At 27.7% G+C, this 18858-nt stretch overlaps 4 protein-coding genes across 4 annotated transcripts; 2 read left to right on the top strand and 2 right to left on the bottom strand.

The window, feature by feature from the left end:
* Nucleotides 1–4017: 4017 nt before the first annotated feature.
* On the bottom strand, nt 4018–5732 carry OCT59_009120 (uncharacterized protein; the record flags this gene model as incomplete). Its single annotated transcript, XM_066133329.1, has 5 exons — nt 4018–4358; nt 4536–4608; nt 5107–5211; nt 5313–5601; nt 5668–5732. 5 exons carry the CDS (start codon nt 5730–5732, stop codon nt 4018–4020), a joined length of 873 nt encoding a protein of 290 aa, XP_065999779.1.
* Nucleotides 5733–7539: 1807 nt separating this feature from the next.
* On the top strand, nt 7540–8365 carry OCT59_009119 (uncharacterized protein; the record flags this gene model as incomplete). Its single annotated transcript, XM_066133328.1, has 4 exons — nt 7540–7749; nt 7813–7953; nt 8018–8039; nt 8115–8365. 4 exons carry the CDS (start codon nt 7540–7542, stop codon nt 8363–8365), a joined length of 624 nt encoding a protein of 207 aa, XP_065999778.1.
* A 344-nt stretch (nt 8366–8709) lies between these two features.
* Nucleotides 8710–10377, bottom strand: OCT59_009118 (uncharacterized protein; the record flags this gene model as incomplete). The annotated part of the gene is made up of 3 exons (XM_066133327.1): nt 8710–9153; nt 9219–9461; nt 9529–10377. 3 exons carry the CDS (start codon nt 10375–10377, stop codon nt 8710–8712), a joined length of 1536 nt encoding a protein of 511 aa, XP_065999777.1.
* Nucleotides 10378–12153: 1776 nt separating this feature from the next.
* On the top strand, nt 12154–12522 carry OCT59_009117 (uncharacterized protein; the record flags this gene model as incomplete). Its single annotated transcript, XM_066133326.1, has 1 exon — nt 12154–12522. One exon carries the CDS (start codon nt 12154–12156, stop codon nt 12520–12522), a length of 369 nt encoding a protein of 122 aa, XP_065999776.1.
* Nucleotides 12523–18858: the final 6336 nt, after the last annotated feature.

Below are 18858 nucleotides of genomic sequence, written 5' to 3'. Positions count from 1 at the left end.
TACTAAAAAACGTCTTTTTTATTGTATTTTTTATTTAGGGAATTAGTTCTGGCGTGGATACTATTTCCCAGGTAAAGTTTCAAAAGATTTTCAAAACTTTCTTATAAAAAAAACATTTTTTAATAGTAAAAAATGTTTTTTTTATTTATTTTTGTAGAAAATCGGTTCTGGCGTGAATACCGTTTCCTTAGGTGAAGTTTTGAAGGATTTTTGAAACTTTCTTAAGAAAAACGTTTTATAACTAAAAAACGTTTTTTTAAATATTTTTTTGTTTAGGAATTGGTTCTGGTATGAATACCGTTTTCTAGGTAAAATTTCGGAAAATTTTGAAACTTTCTTAAAAAAAAATGTTTTTTAACTAAAAAACGTTTTTTTTTTGTTTTTTTTTTGCAAAAAAAAATCGGTTCTGGTGTGGATACCGATATTCTAGGTAAATTTCGAAACTCTTTCAAAACTTTTTTTTATCGCCATTTTCAGAAAAATGTGATCAGCATCACGGGACTTGTACTACCAACCCTATAAAAAAATATACATACTGTTATTATACGGTATAACTGTATTTTGCGATCAGTATCTTTACAGTATGAATAATGTATTATTATCGTATTACACATACGGTATATATTCGGTATTCTGCACACCGTATCATACATATTGTATTAACGCACATATGTTTAACGTGAAAATTATACTGACATAAAGAATGATATGGCAGTGTGAACCGTACGTTTCCCACTGTTGATTAATTTGCGAACAGCACGATATCCCGGTGTGAACCGTACGTTTCCCACTGTTGATTAATTTGCGAACAGCACGATATCCCAGTGTGAACCGTACGTTTCGCACTGTTGATTAATTTGCAAACAGCACGATATTCCGGTGTGAACCGTACGTTTCCCACTGTTGATTAATTTGCGAACAGTACGATATCCCGGTGTGAACCGTACGTTTCCCACTGTTGATTAATTTGCGAACAGCACGATATCCCAGTGTGAACTATACGTTTCCCACTTTGATTAATTTGCGAACAGCACGATATCCCAGTGTGCACCGTACGTTTCCCACTTTGATTAATTTGCGAACAGCACGATATCCCGGTGTGCACCGTACATTTCCCACTTTGATTAATTTGCAAACAGCACAATATCCAGTGTGAACCGTACGTTTCCTACTTTGATTAATTTGCGAACAGCACGATATCCCAGTGTGAACCGTACGTTTCCTACTTTGATTAATTTGCAAACAGCATGATATCCCAGCAATCCGTATGTTTACATATTAAAAATATACCATTAGTACACGTATTTACATAGAATGTTTTTATTTTATTAATAATATAATGTATAAATAAATATAACAGATAATTTATTATTTAAATTGATATGCAATTAATAATTTGTGTAATTAAAATCTAATAAAAGAATACTTCTATTATAGTAATAAAATTATTATAATTAAATATAGAGAAAATAAAAAAAGAAAGAATTAGTAGTTATAAAAAAAGAAGTGATAAAAAGAGATACAATTAGTAGTGATAAAAAGAAGAAAAATTAGCAGTAATAAAAAAAAAGATACAATTAGTAACGATGAAAAAAAGATACAATTAGTAGTAATAAAAGGAAGAAAAATTATTAGTGATAAAAAGAAGATACAATTAATAGCAATAGAAGAAAAATTAGTAGTGATAAAAAAAAGATATAATTAGTAACAATAGAAGAAAGATACATTTAGTAGTAATAAAAAGAAGAAAAATTATTAGTGATAAAAAGAAGATACAATTAGTAGCGATAGAAGAAAAATTAGTAGTGATAAAAAAAAGATATAATTAGTAACAATAGAAGAAAGATACAATTAGTAGTGGTAAAAAGAAGAAAAATTAGTAGCAATGAAAGAAAGATATAATTAGTAGTGATAAAAAGAAAAAAAATTAATAGTGATAAAAAGAAGAAAATTAGTAATGATAAAAAATTAGTAGCGATAAAAGAAAGATACAATTAGTAGCGATGAAAGAAAGATACAATTAGTAATGATAAAAAAAAAGATACAATTAGTAGCGATACAATTAATAGCAATAAAGACCAAAAATAAAAGTAACTGTACCTATTTTATTAAATTATAAATAAATCTATTTTAGAAAAGTTCAAAAAGACAAGATAAAAAATTAGTAATAAAGAATAATACAATTAATTATATTTAAGTTTAAAAAAATATTACTTCATAAACGTTAAATATTTTCTTTTTTGTGAAATGTATTTCTTTTTATATCTATTAGGCAACCTTTTATTTGGTATCGTTTAAAATTTTCTTCTATAAAAAAAATGAAATAAATAAATAAGTGCAATATTTGAGATAATACTTCGAGTAAAAAGCAAAATAAAAAATAAAGAGTAAAAGAGAAACAGTTTGTATTTTTCCCAATTTATATCATTCGCGTGCATGCAAAAACAAACAAATGATCGGCATCCATGTGATAATTATCCAATCATAATCTATGAATGAAAGCGATTAAATCACATGATATATATATATCCGGGTTTATGCCGATATTGTAGATATGAATTTTTGTAAGATATAATAATATATTCGAAATTGCATTACAACATCTATTAATCTATTATGGTATAGATTTAATTTTATTCAAAATAATAAAATTTGTTCGTTATAATGCCAAACAGTCAAGTCGCGAGCGATTAGATTGATAGTTCGGTTGTTAAAATCTGAAAATAGTTGAGCTCCACGTATAAAAAGAAGAAATTAATAACGAAAAAACAAGAATCCGGAGACTATTAGAGATACTAACCAATAAATTGAAATCACGATTTCAAGAAAAATTCTCGCGAATTTTTCTTGATATTGCTTATTTTAAAGTTTAAAAGACTGACTAATAAATAAATTAAAATCACGATTTCAAGAAAAATTCTTGCGAATTTTTCTTGATACTGCTTATTTTTAAAGTTTAAATAAATTGAAATTACGATTTTTTAAGAAAAATTCTCGCGAATTTTTCTTGATGCTGCTTATTTTAAAGTTTAAAGACCGATTAGTAAACTGAAATCATGATTTCAAGAAAAATTCTCGCAAATTTTTCTTGATACCGCTTATTTTTAAAGTTTAAATAAATTGAAATTACGATTTTAAGAAAAATTCTCGTGAATTTTTCTTGATGCTGCTTATTTTAAAGTTTAAAGACTGATTAGCAAACTGAAATCACGATTTCAAGAAAAATTCTCACGAATTTTTCTTGATACTGCTTATTTTTAAAGTTTAAAGACCGATTAGTAAATTGAAATTCTGATTTTAAGAAAAATTCTCACAAATTTTTCTTGATATCGCTTATTTTTAAAGTTTAAAGACCGGTTAGTAAACTAAAATGAGCAGTATCAAGAAAAATTCGCAAACTAAAATCCCAATTTCAAGAAAAATTCTCACAAATTTTTCTTAATACTGCTCATTTTAAAGTTTAAGTAAATTGAAATCCCGATAAGAAAAATTCTCGCGAATTTTCTTAAGGTTCAAAAGCCAATTAAATATAAAAATTACTATTATTATTTATTTCAGTTCATTAATAATTTTTTTTATAAAAATGAGTTGTTTATTACAAACATATTTAACTATTTACTTTTTATTTTTTATTTTTTTATTATCTTTTTTATTGGCTATCACTGTCCTTTTGCGTAAGGTTATTTCATTATCTTTTTTATTGGCCATCACTGTCCTTTTGCGTAAAGTTATTTACCTTTTATTTTTTTCATTATCTTTTTTTATTGGCCCTCGCTTTTTTATTGGCCTTATTGGCTGTCACTTTTCTTTTGCGTAAAGTACGTCTACCTTCTTAAGAAAAAATGATAAAAATAAGTTATTTTTAATACTTAAATTAATTAATTAATATACAGAAAAATTATTACTTGTCGCTGTTTCATTTTTCTTTTCTTCTATTTCATTTTCTTTTTCTTCAATTTCTTTTTCTTTTTCTTCCTGCTGCTGTTTTCGTTGTTGTTGTTGTAGTAGTATTTTTTGTTATTGTAGTTGCCTCTCCCTCTTTTTACGCTCATACTTACTTCTTATTTCACGTATAAGATTGCGTTCTAATTCTTCATCCTTACTACTATCTGTTCTGCCTGTTTTTTTATATCTTTTACAAAATAAATTTAAGAGTTGACGTTCTAAATCTTCGTCTATATCAGAATCAAAATCATCCTGAATTTCAATTTCTGCTGCTGCTTCTTTAGAATCGGAATCATCCTGAACTTCAATTTCTGCTGCTGCTTCTTTAGAATTGAAATCATCCCGAATTTCAATTTCTGCTGCTGCTTCTTCACCTTCACTTTCTCTCTCTTCTTCATCACCACCGCTTTCTTCTACATTTTTTTCCACTAGCTTCTCCTCACCTCTACTTCAGGTTCTTTTCGTGAAATATCCATTTATTGTTTTTGCTTTGTGGTCGCCTTTGATTATATAAATATAAATTATATTTTTTGATTTTTTAAAAAATCATATTTAATTTGTATTATATTAATAAAAAAAGAGATACTTACGAACGTGCTGAACGTGTTTTTTTAATAGCTCGTATGCAAACCAATCATTGTATCCAAGCGAAATGTTAAGATCCTTAGTTTATATTTTAAACTAAAAAAAAATAATTATAAAATTATTTTATAAATATTATATATTTATTCTATAAACATATTGATTAAAGTAAATAAAAATAAATACCTTTTCGATTATTTTAAATAAAATATTTTTGTGTATGTTTTTAGATGACAAATTATAATCAAGATGATAATCTGCACATATTCTCATTGACGACTAGTTTTATTGATTATTAATTTATTACAAAAAGCCTTGTTTGTATGAAAATTCAACCCCAATTCAATGATTATATAGAAAACAAGTACAGTATGGAATCCTATGTATGTATGTATGGTGGTCAATGTATGGTATGTATGGTGTTAATTTTCATTCGGTATAGTTATCACAATAGTAATATACTATACATGAGCCACCATACATCCATACATAGGTCACCATACATACATACATAGGATTCCATACTGTACTTGTTTTCATCACCCCCAAATTGAATTATTATTTAATGTATATACGTACCATACACAACGTATACATTTCATTCGTTATATCTAACGTACTTATCATATCTAACTTAGATATGTATTTTTTTTTCGGTTTTGCAACAAAACTTTTATTGTGTGTCTTTTAATCATACATATCATACATTATTAGTTTTTTTAGTTTTTCTACAAAATTGAATTTTTTTTTAAAAAAGTATAATTAGACTTATATTAATAACTTACGTCAACGGGGAAGGTTGTGGACGACGTAGAGGATCTGCGAATATTTCCACGAGCTGATAAAGATGACACATCAACAGGAGAGGTTGTGGACGACGTAGAGGGTCTGCGAGAATTTCCATGAGTTGATAAAGATGACACGTCAATGGGAAAGGTTGTGGATGACGTAGAAGATCTGTGAATATTTTCACGAGCTGATAAAGATGACACGTCAACGGGGGAGGTTGTGGATGACGTAGAAGGTCTGCGAATATTTGTAGACAACGCAGCAAAAGTACCATCATCTAGAGAACTTTAAAAAATAACTCATTAGTAATAATATTCATTTAAATTTATTCTTATAAAAAATCTATCATACTTTAATCTTTCCAAGATGAGTTCATTTTGTTTTTTGATCAAGGAAATTTCTTCTTGTTGATTCATTTTTTTGACGTAAACATACGAATATGAATGAGAACACGTAAAAATAAGAAAGAATACGTAAATGATAAATGCAAAATGTATGAATGATGGAGAAACGCGTACTATTAACAGAAAATTCAATCACATTTATTTATGAATAATCGTGACTCAGAGAAACGCGTACCGTTAACAAAGAAAATTCGATCACAAATATGACTCTATACTATCTAGGGTAACTAAATTGTGAACAATCGTGATTCTAGAGAAACGCGTACCGTTAACAAAGAAAATTCGATCACAAATATGACTCTATATTATCTATGGTATGACTCTAGAGAAACGTGTACCGTTAACAAAGAAAATTCGATCACAAATATAACTCTATACTATCTAAAGTTACTAAAAAGTTGAAATGATTTATTTAACTAAAAAAAACTATTTTATAATAGATTTCAAAATCCGTTACAATTGCAAAAGTATCGATAATATCATACTATGTATCTAAAATTAACAATTCTAACAAAATGATCAATCATTATTAAAGTTAGTCAAATATAGACAATCATATTTAAAAATCGTGATTTCAATTTACTAATCAGTCTGTATCAAGAAAAATTCGTGAGAATTTTTCTTAAAATCGTGATCTTAGTTTACTAATCAGTCTTTAAACTTTAAAAATAAGCGGTATCAAGAAAAATTCGCGAGAATTTTTCTTGAAATCGTGATTTCCGTTTGCTAATCGGTCTTTAAACTTTAAAATAAGCAGTATCAAGAAAAATTCGCGAGAATTTTTCTTAAAAAATCGTAATTTCAATTTATTTAAACTTTAAAAATAAGCGGTATCAAGAAAAATTCGCAAGAATTTTTCTTGAAATCGTGATTTCAGTTTACTAATCGGTCTTTAAACTTTAAAATAAGCAGTATCAAGAAAAATTCGTGAGAATTTTTCTAAAAAAATCGTGATTTCAATTTATTTAAACTTTAAAAATAAGCGGTATCAAGAAAAATTCGCGAGAATTTTTCTTGAAATCGTGATTTCAGTTTGCTAATTGGAAATAAGCAGCATCAAGAAAAATTTGCGAGAATTTTTCTTGAAATCGTGATTTCAGTTTGCTAATCGGTCTTTAAACTTTAAAATAAGCAGTATCAAGAAAAATTCGCGAGAATTTTTCTTAAAAAATCGTGATTTCAATTTATTTAAACTTTAAAAATAAGCGGTATCAAGAAAAATTCGCAAGAATTTTTCTTGAAATCGTGATTTCAGTTTACTAATCGGTCTTTAAACTTTAAAATAAGCAGCATCAAGAAAAATTCGCGAGAATTTTTCTTAAAAAATCGTGATTTCAATTTATTTAAACTTTAAAAATAAGCGGTATCAAGAAAAATTCGCGAGAATTTTTCTTGAAATCGTGATTTCAGTTTGCTAATCGGTCTTTAAACTTTAAAATAAGCAGCATCAAGAAAAATTCGCGAGAATTTTTCTTAAAAAATCGTGATTTCAATTTATTTAAACTTTAAAAATAAGCGGTATCAAGAAAAATTCGCGAGAATTTTTCTTGAAATCGTGATTTCAGTTTGCTAATCGGTCTTTAAACTTTATAGCTGTTTTCAAAAAGGTGTGTTCAGATGTAGATCATTATATCATGGGAAAATCGCGTGATTTCCAAGATTTTCGCCCTTTTCAAAACTTTGTCCTGATATTAAACTTTGTAACAATAAAGATTTCCTGGTGAATATTGTTACTACAACCCTGTCTTGAACCTTATATCAAGCTAAAATCGAATTAATCTCAATATTTTCGTAAAAATTTAAAGGTTTCTTTTTCAAAATGCCTCCAACATACAGTAGTGATTTGAAGTGGCGTATAATATATCTTAAAAATGATGGCTATTCTAAGAGAAGAATTTCCGAAATTCTTTATGTCAGTATAAGCCTAATAAACAAAATACTTCACTTGTATATAAAGTGGGAAACTGTAGAAAACCCCTGGAGAAAAATACCAGGACGACGCAAAACTTTCGATTGTAATGACATGAATGTAGGTATTGATAACATATATAGCTATAATTTTGTTATGTAACTAATAAAATTTTATAAACAGATACTGCGGGGTATAGTTCAGACAAATGCAGATTTGTATCTTGGTGAAATTGTCCAGGAAATGGAAGTCCAAAGTGGTAAACATGTTTCTATTCCTACACTTTGGAAATCATTGGCATATTGTGGAATAACACGAAAGAAGGTTTTTATCTCATTTTATATCATGCAAATATAACAAGTTTTCTCATATATTTATTTATTTTTAGCTACACAAAATAGCCAAAGAACGTAATGAATTACTTCGCAGTGCCTTTATGGCACGTATAGGAATTCAATACCAACGTGAATAACTAATTTTCTTAGACGAATCAGCAAAAGATGATCGAACAATTTCGCGTAGATATGGTTATTCAGAAATCAATACAAGAGCCATTAAAAAAGTTGTATTTATTCGTGGGAAGCATTATACACTTCTACCAGCACTTTCTTTAGATGGTATTATTGCTGTGGACATTATGGAAGGTGGTTGTATGAAGGAGAAATTTAAGGAATTTGTAATTTCTCAAGTGGTATGTAATAATTTGACTTTATTATTTTTATTAACAATTAAATAATCCAATTTATTATTTTTTAGTTGCCTCAGATGAATTCATATCCACAAGCAAGAAGTGTTCTAATTTTAGATAATGCAAGAATCCATCATGATGATGGATTACTAGAATATTTGGATGCATTTGGTGTACGTGTAGAATTTCTCCCACCATATTCACCAGATCTTAATCCTATTGAAAATGCTTTTTCATACATAAAAAGTTATTTGAGAAAATATAATTATTTCATAGAAAGCTGTTCAGACCCGATATATCCTTTATTAGTTGCTTGCTCTCAAATCTTTCCATCACTTTCTAATGCATTTTTTAATGGATCAGGTTACAAATAAAGAATTTACATTAAAGGATTAGTTGTATAATGAAATATTATTATATCTTTTAGCATAATCAAGAAGAGTTTTTTGTACGCCGATAGTGTCTACTCCACATATTTTAAATTCTTCCATTGATAACTTTGAAAGTATTCGCACTGAAATCCTTTGCTTTTCTAATCCTTCTAAAAAACTCTGATAATAATTATTTGTACCTTCATTGTCATCTATTTGTTTTAAGAAATCGCTAATCGTAGGTAATTTTGTAATCATGATAGGTGTTTGTTCTAAAACATGAGCAGTATAAGGTGCTGAAAACATTTGCAATGAATTGTATAATGAAAACGGTATGTATGAGCTTGATGGTAAAAGTGAATTTTTTGCTGATGGTTGTAAATAAGATGGTTTTGTTTTAGATGGATTCCGGTATGCAAATAATGGATGTGTTGGTGGATTCGTTGGTGTTGCCAATCCTTTATTCTGTAATTAATAATAAAATAAATAAATGCTCTTATTTATTTTATATGGTGTAATAACAAAATTACCATTTCAGATGCCCAAATTGAAAGCATCATAAAAGTAATTTCAACATGATTTTCTTTACTATTATCTCTGTTTAAACAAGCCCGATTATGAATGTTGCAATGGTTAATAGTACGAATTTCTGAAACATTTTTTGCTATTTGTGTTTCTTCTGATGTAAGACTAGATGTTTTTGAAACCCGATTTTTATTTTTATGCTTTTCAGCAGGATTATCTATATCAGTCTCAGTTTCAGAACAAATATCCTAAACAATATAAGTTAGTTTTAGTTCAATCAAGATTAAAATTAAAACTTACAAATAAATATACTACCTTCTTTTTACGTTTATTTTTATTTAGATCTTGAGATTTGATAGTTATGAAGATTCCCATATTGGTGTTTCTCTTTTTGAACTTAGAATAATCTAAACAGAATTTCTGAAAATCCTGAGCATCAACTAATTGAGTTCCAGCTCCTAGGGCTTTTTCTGATTTGAATGCTACATGATAGTCACATGCTTCGATTGACTCCTTTTGTGTTAACGTGACTACATTGGTATGAATCTCTGCAAGAAACTCGTCTATCCCAGACACTACAACTTTATACCATTTAGCTGGTTGAAGCTTTCCATCCAATTTTATAAAGATTCCATATTGAAACTCGTATTCAAAGTCATCATCAGCAGAATATGCATTATCTTCACTATTTTTATCAGATTCTAAAGTCTCCAATGAATTTTGTGTTGATGCTCCATCTAATATAGTAAGATCATATACTTCTGGCTTTAATTGTGTATTCTGAGATACTTCTAGATTAGGAAGAGTTTCGGTTGATTTCACTATAGATTTGATGTTTTTAGAATTTTTGGGAGTTAATCTTGATAAGGTGTTGTTACACTTTGAACAAAGTGAAAGGTTGAAAGTATTTTTCAGGTTTATCAAATAATTATATTTCAGCGCTTTCTCTTGAATAAAAGAAAATTTATCTTTTGTCCAATCAGGACTAAAAATTTGTGTAAAAGCATACTTGACAGCAGTAGTTCGATTTTTTTTATTAGGTATCGTAGAAGTTTTACATTTGCACTTTTGTTGCTGTAAATCAACTCCACAATATAAACATTTTTGGCATCCAAAGCAAGTTCCTCTTTTATACCTGAGCTTTATACCTTGTGTATCGGCCATTATTAATAAAAGATTCTTTATTTTTATTTTTTTTACGGGTTATATAAATAATGAAAACGAAAGTAGTTTTGATAAAAAGATAAAAATTTTATTTTTTTTTACGGGTTATATAAATAATGAAGTTTCGATAAAAAGATAAAAAAAAAGTTTAAATTTGATTTGTAATCTGATTTCTGATTTCCTGATTTCCCATATATATACATGATGAAAATCATTTGAACACACCTTTTTGAAAACAGCTATAAAATAAGCAGTATCAAGAAAAATTCCCAAGAATTTTTCTTAACAATCGTGATTCTAATCGGTCTTAATCACCATATACAGATCACAGTTGTTAGTATCAGCTGATCTTATATTTTCAGTGCTATCTTTGTGATTGGCCGCTATGCTAATAAGTTGTTTTCTAAAAAATCATGGGGCATTTTAAATTTCAGTCCATCAATATCAATACAGTATATATTTGTGAAAATAGTTTCAGAAATCGGAAGATGATCATGATTTACGTCACAATCAAACGATTAGAATTTATAAACAAACAATTGGAATTGAGTTTAATTAGAAATCACTCTTTTATTATTACATAATAGCGTTATGACTATCTATTTTATATTATCCAACTATTATTGTTAGAAAAAAGCGCAAATTGATCAATTTTGTTAATATAACAGAATAATCATTAAAATTAAATTCGCGTTTAGCTATTTTTAGAAATTGATGGGCCTTATTTTTCAAAGGCTGATTAATAAATAAATTGAAATTGAAATTGAAATTACGATTGACAATTTTTAAATTTAAATCCAATTAATTGCGATCATCAAGAAAATTTTCTGAGAATTTTCTTGGTACTACTTATTTTTTTCGATTAATAAAATTGAGATTGCGGTCGTCACTGGATATAACGCGGTATATAAATTCTACCAATAAAATCAAATCACATGATTAAAAATAATTAAGGTGAATTATGAATTATCTTTATTATTATATTATATTATTTAATTCTTTACCCACTTCTGCGTATAAAAATCTTATAGATTCGTTTATAAATCTTTTAACTACTGCCAAAGTAACTTTTTCTGGTATAAATAAGTTATTTCATTTTTGTATTCATACCCTATCAACAATTTCTTCATCAGTAAGTCCACCTTCTAGCATTTCATCCTCAATATGAACATATCCATACGCGTTAATATCAGCTAGAAATTAACATATCAAGGTCATCAATTTTTCCATCAAAACTAAGAAATAAAAGAAATAAATATATATTAGAAGAATTTCATGCATTAAGTTCAAGAGATTAAGTTCAAGAAGAATTTCATTAAAATACTAACTTGCATTCACGCCTTCTTATTCCAAAAATAATGAACGGAAAGGTCCTTTTTCTTTGTTGATATATTGTGTTAATATCGGGTTTTTTTTTAAATTTTGTATTCCGATAAAGAAAAAGATTATCCAATTTTAATTCACGTGATCATTCAGTATATAATATATTTGATCAAACAAACACGAGTTTTGAATAAATAGTTCTGCACTATTTGGTTCGATATAACGAGTTTTCAGTATATCCAGGTTTGTAACCAGTGGCGATTGTATTTCTAATTTTGTACTTTAAAGTAAAGATGACGACTATAAAAATTAAGATAAAAAAATCAGATATAAAATTCCCATGCGCTTCGCATAAACTTTTACATTTAAAAATTATAATAAAATGGATATCAAAGTACTAACCCGAGAAATGAAATAACAAAAGGAGAAAAACACCCAAACAATGACTTAAACATGAACGTGAAAGAAAGCGTCAAAAGAGAGCCAAAGAAATGGATGAAATCAGTACCAAGTGCCGAGGAACAAAAAATCAAAAAAATAATGGATTCTACTGGTGAAATTAAAGAGGAAAAGGAAGGAGGAATGGAAGGGAAGGGAAATGAAAGAGGAAAAGGAAGGAGGAAGGAAAGGGAAGGGAGGAAAAGAACGAAGAAGGAGAGAAGAAGGAAAGAAGGGAAGAAAAGAGCGAAAAAGGAGAAAAAGAAGAGAGGGAGAATACGAGCGAAGAAGAAAGAGAAGAAGGGAGGAAAGGAGGAAAATAACGAAGAAGGAAGAGAAGAAGAGAGAAAAGAAGCAGAGGAAAGAGTTAAGATTCATCCATAGGAAGAATAGATTCTTCGTTATTGGCATAATATCTTGGTGATTCTTCGTTATCAGGATTGTCGTTATCAGGATAGTATCTTGGTGATTCTTCATCAATGTAATAATATTCCGCCGATTCATATTCCGCCGATTCATACACTTGTTTAAGAATATTTTCTCTTAATGAATTCTCCTCCTTCTTTTTTTGTTGATAGATTTCGTATCCTTGCTCCTCTGAAATTATTTCCCCCGTTTCTATGATCTTCAGCCAACATTTATATGCAGCGACATTAATTGACGACAATTTAAAAAAAGCTACATCTAAATTAGGAAATATGTCAATAATGAGAAAATTTTTATTGGAAAGACTTAATAGCCTATCAATTCTTTTTGCTGCTCTGAGAGTGATGGTGAGAGTTGTTAATTTAATTTTTTGTTCGCTATAATCGACAATTTTGGTATTTGTTTGATTTTTTATTGTTTGACCTTTCAATTTGATTTTGTATATGTTACAAAATATTTCAATTTTTTTATAAATCTTTAAAAAATTCAAATAATTACAAAATCCATTTCGTCTATTAATCTCTGCTTCGATATATTCCTGAAGAACATTGTCATAAATTGATATTAATTAAGTGACCAGCGCTTTTATTATTTCTTCCTTACTTCGTTCGAAGGAAGATTCCTCCATTTTTAACAAATTTACCTCTGAGGTAATCTCAAAATTATCTTTTAAATTTTCATTATTAGAAGGTAAACCGATTTCTAAGAAATTGTCATTATTACATCTAAGTTCTTCAACAAAAGCTTCTTTTGTTGAAGAACTTTTTAATTTGTTCAACAAAAATTGTACATATGATTCAATTTTGTCGGGTTCATCATAAAAGATTGTTGATCTGGGAGTTTATCGATATTTAGTAATAATTCTCGTAGATTCCTTGCCATCGTAATAGCCAGAGATGATAAAAACGGTTTCTGCGCATAACAATGCATAATTAATATATTGTCAAAATGAATAGAATCTTAATGAATTAAAAGTATAAAAAAATTATTAACTTTTTTATTTTTTATTGTGATTGACTGTTTTTTTGAATCAACTTCTTCTTCATCAATTTCATTAAAATCGTTTTCTCCAAAATGAATTCAGAATATCCCAATATCATTATTTTCTAATATAGCGTTTGAATTAGAAATATTAAGAGATCTAATTTCTAATTCTTTCATCTCTTTAAATGTCTTTGAGGCGAACCTTATTAAATTTTGTTCTTTTGGAAAAATTATTAAGTAAATAAAAAAAAACTTATAATACATAAATAAAAAACATAAATTTATATATCTCATTCATTACATATTAATTTCTTTTAATTTATTTTCTTTGTCGATTGAATCCATTTTTGAGATTTTTGAGGAAAAAATTGAAATAAGAAGAAAAAATTGAAGGAAGTTTGAGGAAAAAATTGAAGGAAAAATGAAGGAAGTTTGAGGAAAAAATTGAAGGAAGAAAATTAGTGTTAAAGATGTTAAATCGATAAAAAATTAAAGAAAAAATTAATTATAAGGGTGATTTTTGAGGACCCCGGATATCTCCAAAACAGGTCATAAGTCACACTTTTGGCAGATTGGCCCATTTTTCAGGGCTCAAAAAATCGTTTTTTGTAAATATCTCGGCATCCAGTGGTCCAATTTTGATGAACGTTTTTTTAAATTGTAGAGCTAAATGAGGGCTACAAAATAAAAAAAAGTTCATTAAAATTGAATTACTGGATGCTGAGATATTTACAAAAAACGATTTTTTGAGTTTCAGCAAAAAGGGTGTTTTTGGCCAAAAGTCCATTATGACCTTTATATTAGATATCCGGGGTCCTGATTTTTGAGGAAAAAATTGAAGGAAGAAAATTAATGTTAAAGATGTTAAATCGATAAAAATCAGAAAAAATTAATTATAAGGGTGTTGAATCGATTTAAAAATCCAGAGAAAAAATTAATTGTAAAGGGTGTCTATTTAATAAACTTGAATTGATCTAAAAAATCAAGGGGGTGTTTTATTTATTAAAATAAATTTAATTACAATCTAATTATGGTCAATAAGGGTGTTGAATCGATCTAAAAATTTAAAGAAAAAAATTAATTGTCTCGAATTGATCTAAAAAATCAAAGGGGTGTTTTATTTATTAAAATAAATTTAAATTACCAATTTAATTATCTAATTATGGTCAATAATACTCTCATATATGTAATATTTATTTTGTGAATATCACAGCGCAAACTGACGGTTTTGCCTTTTAATATACTCATATTGATAGTCTTTTTTACTCATCTTTTTAATTAAATGGCAGAGGAAAAAATTTTTTTTTCCTCTTATTAAAACTTGAATCAAACTTGGATGCAGTGATCCCACTACCCGTGAGAATATCAAGAAAATTCCCCTTATATACAAATTTTATTTCATATAATTTCACGATCATCTTTTATAAGTATAGAGTTATCTTTAAACGTAATTGGTAACGATTCAAACAACAAACAATATCCTTAGTTTCACAAATAAAAATTACATCATCTCCATATGATCTAGCAGGTCGGGCGCAGTTTCTATTCATGCGCGATGCCGATCCCTACTGTAAACTGTATAGATAATTTCACGTGATCATATAAAAAATCCATCAGAAGTCTGATTTATAACGAATATTCGCAAGAAATTTCCTTCATACTTGCTTAATTTTAAAGTTCAAAAGTCTGATTTATAAATTAAAAATCACGATCATACAGAAAAATTCGCGAGAAATTCTTTGATAGAACCTTAATACTAAATTAGCTGAATTAGAATTAAGCAGTATCAAGGAAAATTCTCGCGAATTTTTCTTGATAACGACTAAAACATACTAAAAAAAACTCGTTTTTTTTTGAATTTGAAATTTTTTTTTTTGTTCGCAAAAAAAAAAAAAATTTAGTGTAACTGAACAATTTAATTAGATACTGCGTAATTTTTAAATTAAAACCTTAATACTAAATTAGCTGAATTAGAATTAAGCAGTATCAAGGAAAATTCTCGCGAATTTTTCTTAAAAACGTGATTTCAATTTTATTAATCGGGGAATTAAGCACGGTATCACAAAAATTAAGCAGTATTAAGAAAAATTCTTGTGAATTTTTCTTAAGAACGTGACTTTAATTTATTAATCGAAATTAAAATAAGCAGTATCACATAATTAAACTTTAAAAATTAAGCAGTGTTAAGAAAATTCTTGCGAATTTTTCTTAAGAACGTGACTTTAATTTATTAATCGAAATTAAAATAAGCGGTATCACATTTTTAAACTTTAAAAATTAAGCAGCATTAAGAAAAATTCTTGCGAATTTTTCTTGAAATTAAAATAAGCGGTATCACATTTAAACTTTAAAAATTAAGCGGTATCACAAAAATTAAGCAGTATCAAGAAAAATTCTTGCGAATTTTTCTTTAACAATCGTGATTTAGATCTATTAATCTCGCAAATATTTTGCTATCATTTATTTTCTTTTTTCTTTAATATAAATATGGAATTTACAAGTATGGTAGTAAATTTACCGAACTACAGTATTTTATTGGTATGCAAAAAACTTTTATCAATATTTTCTGGTTGATTATTTAACATAAATTAAGACATTAAGTCCATTTTATATGAAATCATAGTACTTTAATTATACCTATAATATATACATGATTGCATATTTAAGTATTACCGGCAACCTTAAAACTTTTCAAAAATTCTAAAGTTTTACCTAGTTATGCTACCTAGCAAACCTACTAGGTAAAACTTCAGTTATATGAAAAAAACAAAAAAATTATAAAATCTTTAACCATGTATGTTAAAAAAAAAAATTTTCATTACGACCTTTAATTTAAATAAAAAGAAAAGTTAATAAAAATATTAATAATAAAATAAATTGAAAGATATATATATAATCATTAATTACTTTGCTAAAACTCCTAATTTTAAAAAATATTTTTACGATACAGTTATGTAATAGTATGATATAATAATAATAAATAAACTATAAAAATATGATAATTTAAAAAATACTATTTAAATAAAATAAAAAGATGATAGGAAAACAATATAATAACCATAATATGAAAAATAAGAGAAATAATTTTTTTTATTATACTCAAATTACGATATTAATACAATATTTTTATAATATTTTAATATAATAACATCGCAGAAATATTATTAAAATATCGCTATTTTTTAATTTTGGCTGATCATTACCAAAAAAAAATTGGCAAAAACATTTATAAGCAATTTAAGAAAAATACTTTCGAACTGCTGTACTAATCATGGGTTTGTTTCAGTTTTTCAGAGTTGAAGCCAGATTTCCTGTAAATTAAAAAAAAAGTTAAATCGTTTTTAATATAAAGAAGTTTACAATAATTTTTGAAATTCACTAAGAACCTTGATATCGAAGCTGGAACTAGGAGTACCAAATTTTTTTTAAAAGGGTTGAAAATTTTTTCGAACTTGCCTAGGATTCTAGTAATTCCAAGTCGGAGTTAGTTTTTGCAAAAAAAAAAATAAAAAAGAAATTTCATACTTTATTCGTGATAAACCCAATAGAAAAGAAAAATCTCAAAGAGCCGCCAAATCTAAAATGTACCAAAAACCAAGAGAAAGAAGACGATGATTACTAGTAATGAAATCAAAAAGGAAAACAAAAACTACCCTTGTTCTGAAAGGTAGAAAAGAAAAAAAAATAAGAATGAACCTAATCTTAATTTCCAGGAAAAACCGTTAAAATCTGAAAGAAGAGTCATTGAGACCTAAAAAAAGACGATGAATTCAGTAAGAAACTGAATAAAACCAACCTAAGATTAAAAGAAAAAATTGCCATAAATAAACCAACTGTCACTCCGAAAGTATACTCACAAAGCCCTAAAGAAAAGAAAACCGATATTAGTCAACTAATCAGAAAGAACCAAAGATGAAAATTAGATTATAAAACGGATGAAGAAAAATTACCTTTACCTTTCAATAGAACACTCGACAACCAGGACCTAAAGAAACAAAAAATCAGTTAGTACGAACAAAGACAAGAAATGATCAGAGGCGAAAAAAGCTCACCTTTACCTTTCTGGAAGAATCAAAGGAACAAGGAACAAAAAAAAGGGTAGTATGAAATAGAGACTAGAAACTAAAAGACGAAAAATAGCTTAGTACTCTTTCTCTTTCCAAAAGAGCCACCAGACAAAGACATACGAAATAGCACTAAACAAAAATGGAATGCAATAATGTAATAAGGTAAAAAAATGAAACTTATTAGCCTTGCGAAAAAGTAAGAATTCGATTAAATTATCGACTTGTAAAGTTAAGCTTTAATAAAAAAGCTTAATTAAATTAAAAATCAAGTATCAATATTTTATTTTTATTTAATTTCCATGTGAACAAAGGGACAAACTATTCGTAAGCCTAAAGTAATTCTAAACTACCAAACCGCCAAATTTGACAGCGCCACCTTGGTGTCAAAAAACAAACCTGTGAAGGGACGCATCTGAACACGTCCCGCCCACTACGCATGAGAGTAAAAGGCTAAGGAAAGAAAAAACCAAAGAAAGAAGAGTGAACAGAAGCATTAAAAAAAAGGAAGTTCAAACATATTCCATCTCTCGTATTATTCTTTCGTCTATTGACGCCACACGTAAATACTGTCAGGTGTGGAATGATGCATTATGTATCGGTCTGATATTGTTTCTGTCTTAATGTTAATCATGGGCCGGAGTGGGTACAGTATCTACCGATTCTGTACGAACGATCACTGATGGTGGTGTTGGATTCATAGTCTGGTGATGGTGTACGTCGTAAGAAGACAAACGGGTTGTTGATGATGTTCTGATCTTTGTCTGAAATGACGAAAGTAATGCTTTTAGTAAATAAACTGACCAAATAAGTATTTAACGAAACACGTGACTGCCAAAAGAGTGCATGATCTCTAACAATAACTGATGGAGAAGATATAATAGCTGTGTACTCATCTTTCAGGTTTCACTTCATATGATTGTCTTATTTTCCATAATTGTATGTTGCAACCTTACTTTTCTTTAACCAATTTTAATCTCAAATGACAGTATCATTTTGATCTTGATCAAAGGATTTGATTATTGCATAATTATTCTTGTTTGTAGTTGGCTTCTTTACTAACAAAAGTACAAGACGAAAAAAAGTGGGAATATGTGTATATGCTTGTGTATAATGAATTAAATAAATAAGAATAGAAACCATTGCACTACTTATGAATCCACCTTAGAAAAGGGCGAACCCTAAACTTCAGCTTCAACAACTAACTTAGATGCTATTAGTACTCAAGCATGGCAACCGGTTTATA

This window comes from Rhizophagus irregularis, chromosome 17, assembly GCF_026210795.1.
Source record: "Rhizophagus irregularis chromosome 17, complete sequence".
In the NCBI taxonomy this organism is placed as follows: domain Eukaryota; kingdom Fungi; phylum Glomeromycota; class Glomeromycetes; order Glomerales; family Glomeraceae; genus Rhizophagus; species Rhizophagus irregularis.
The sequence above is the reverse complement of the archived record's forward strand: the minus strand, read 5'-3'. Positions and strand labels throughout refer to the sequence as shown.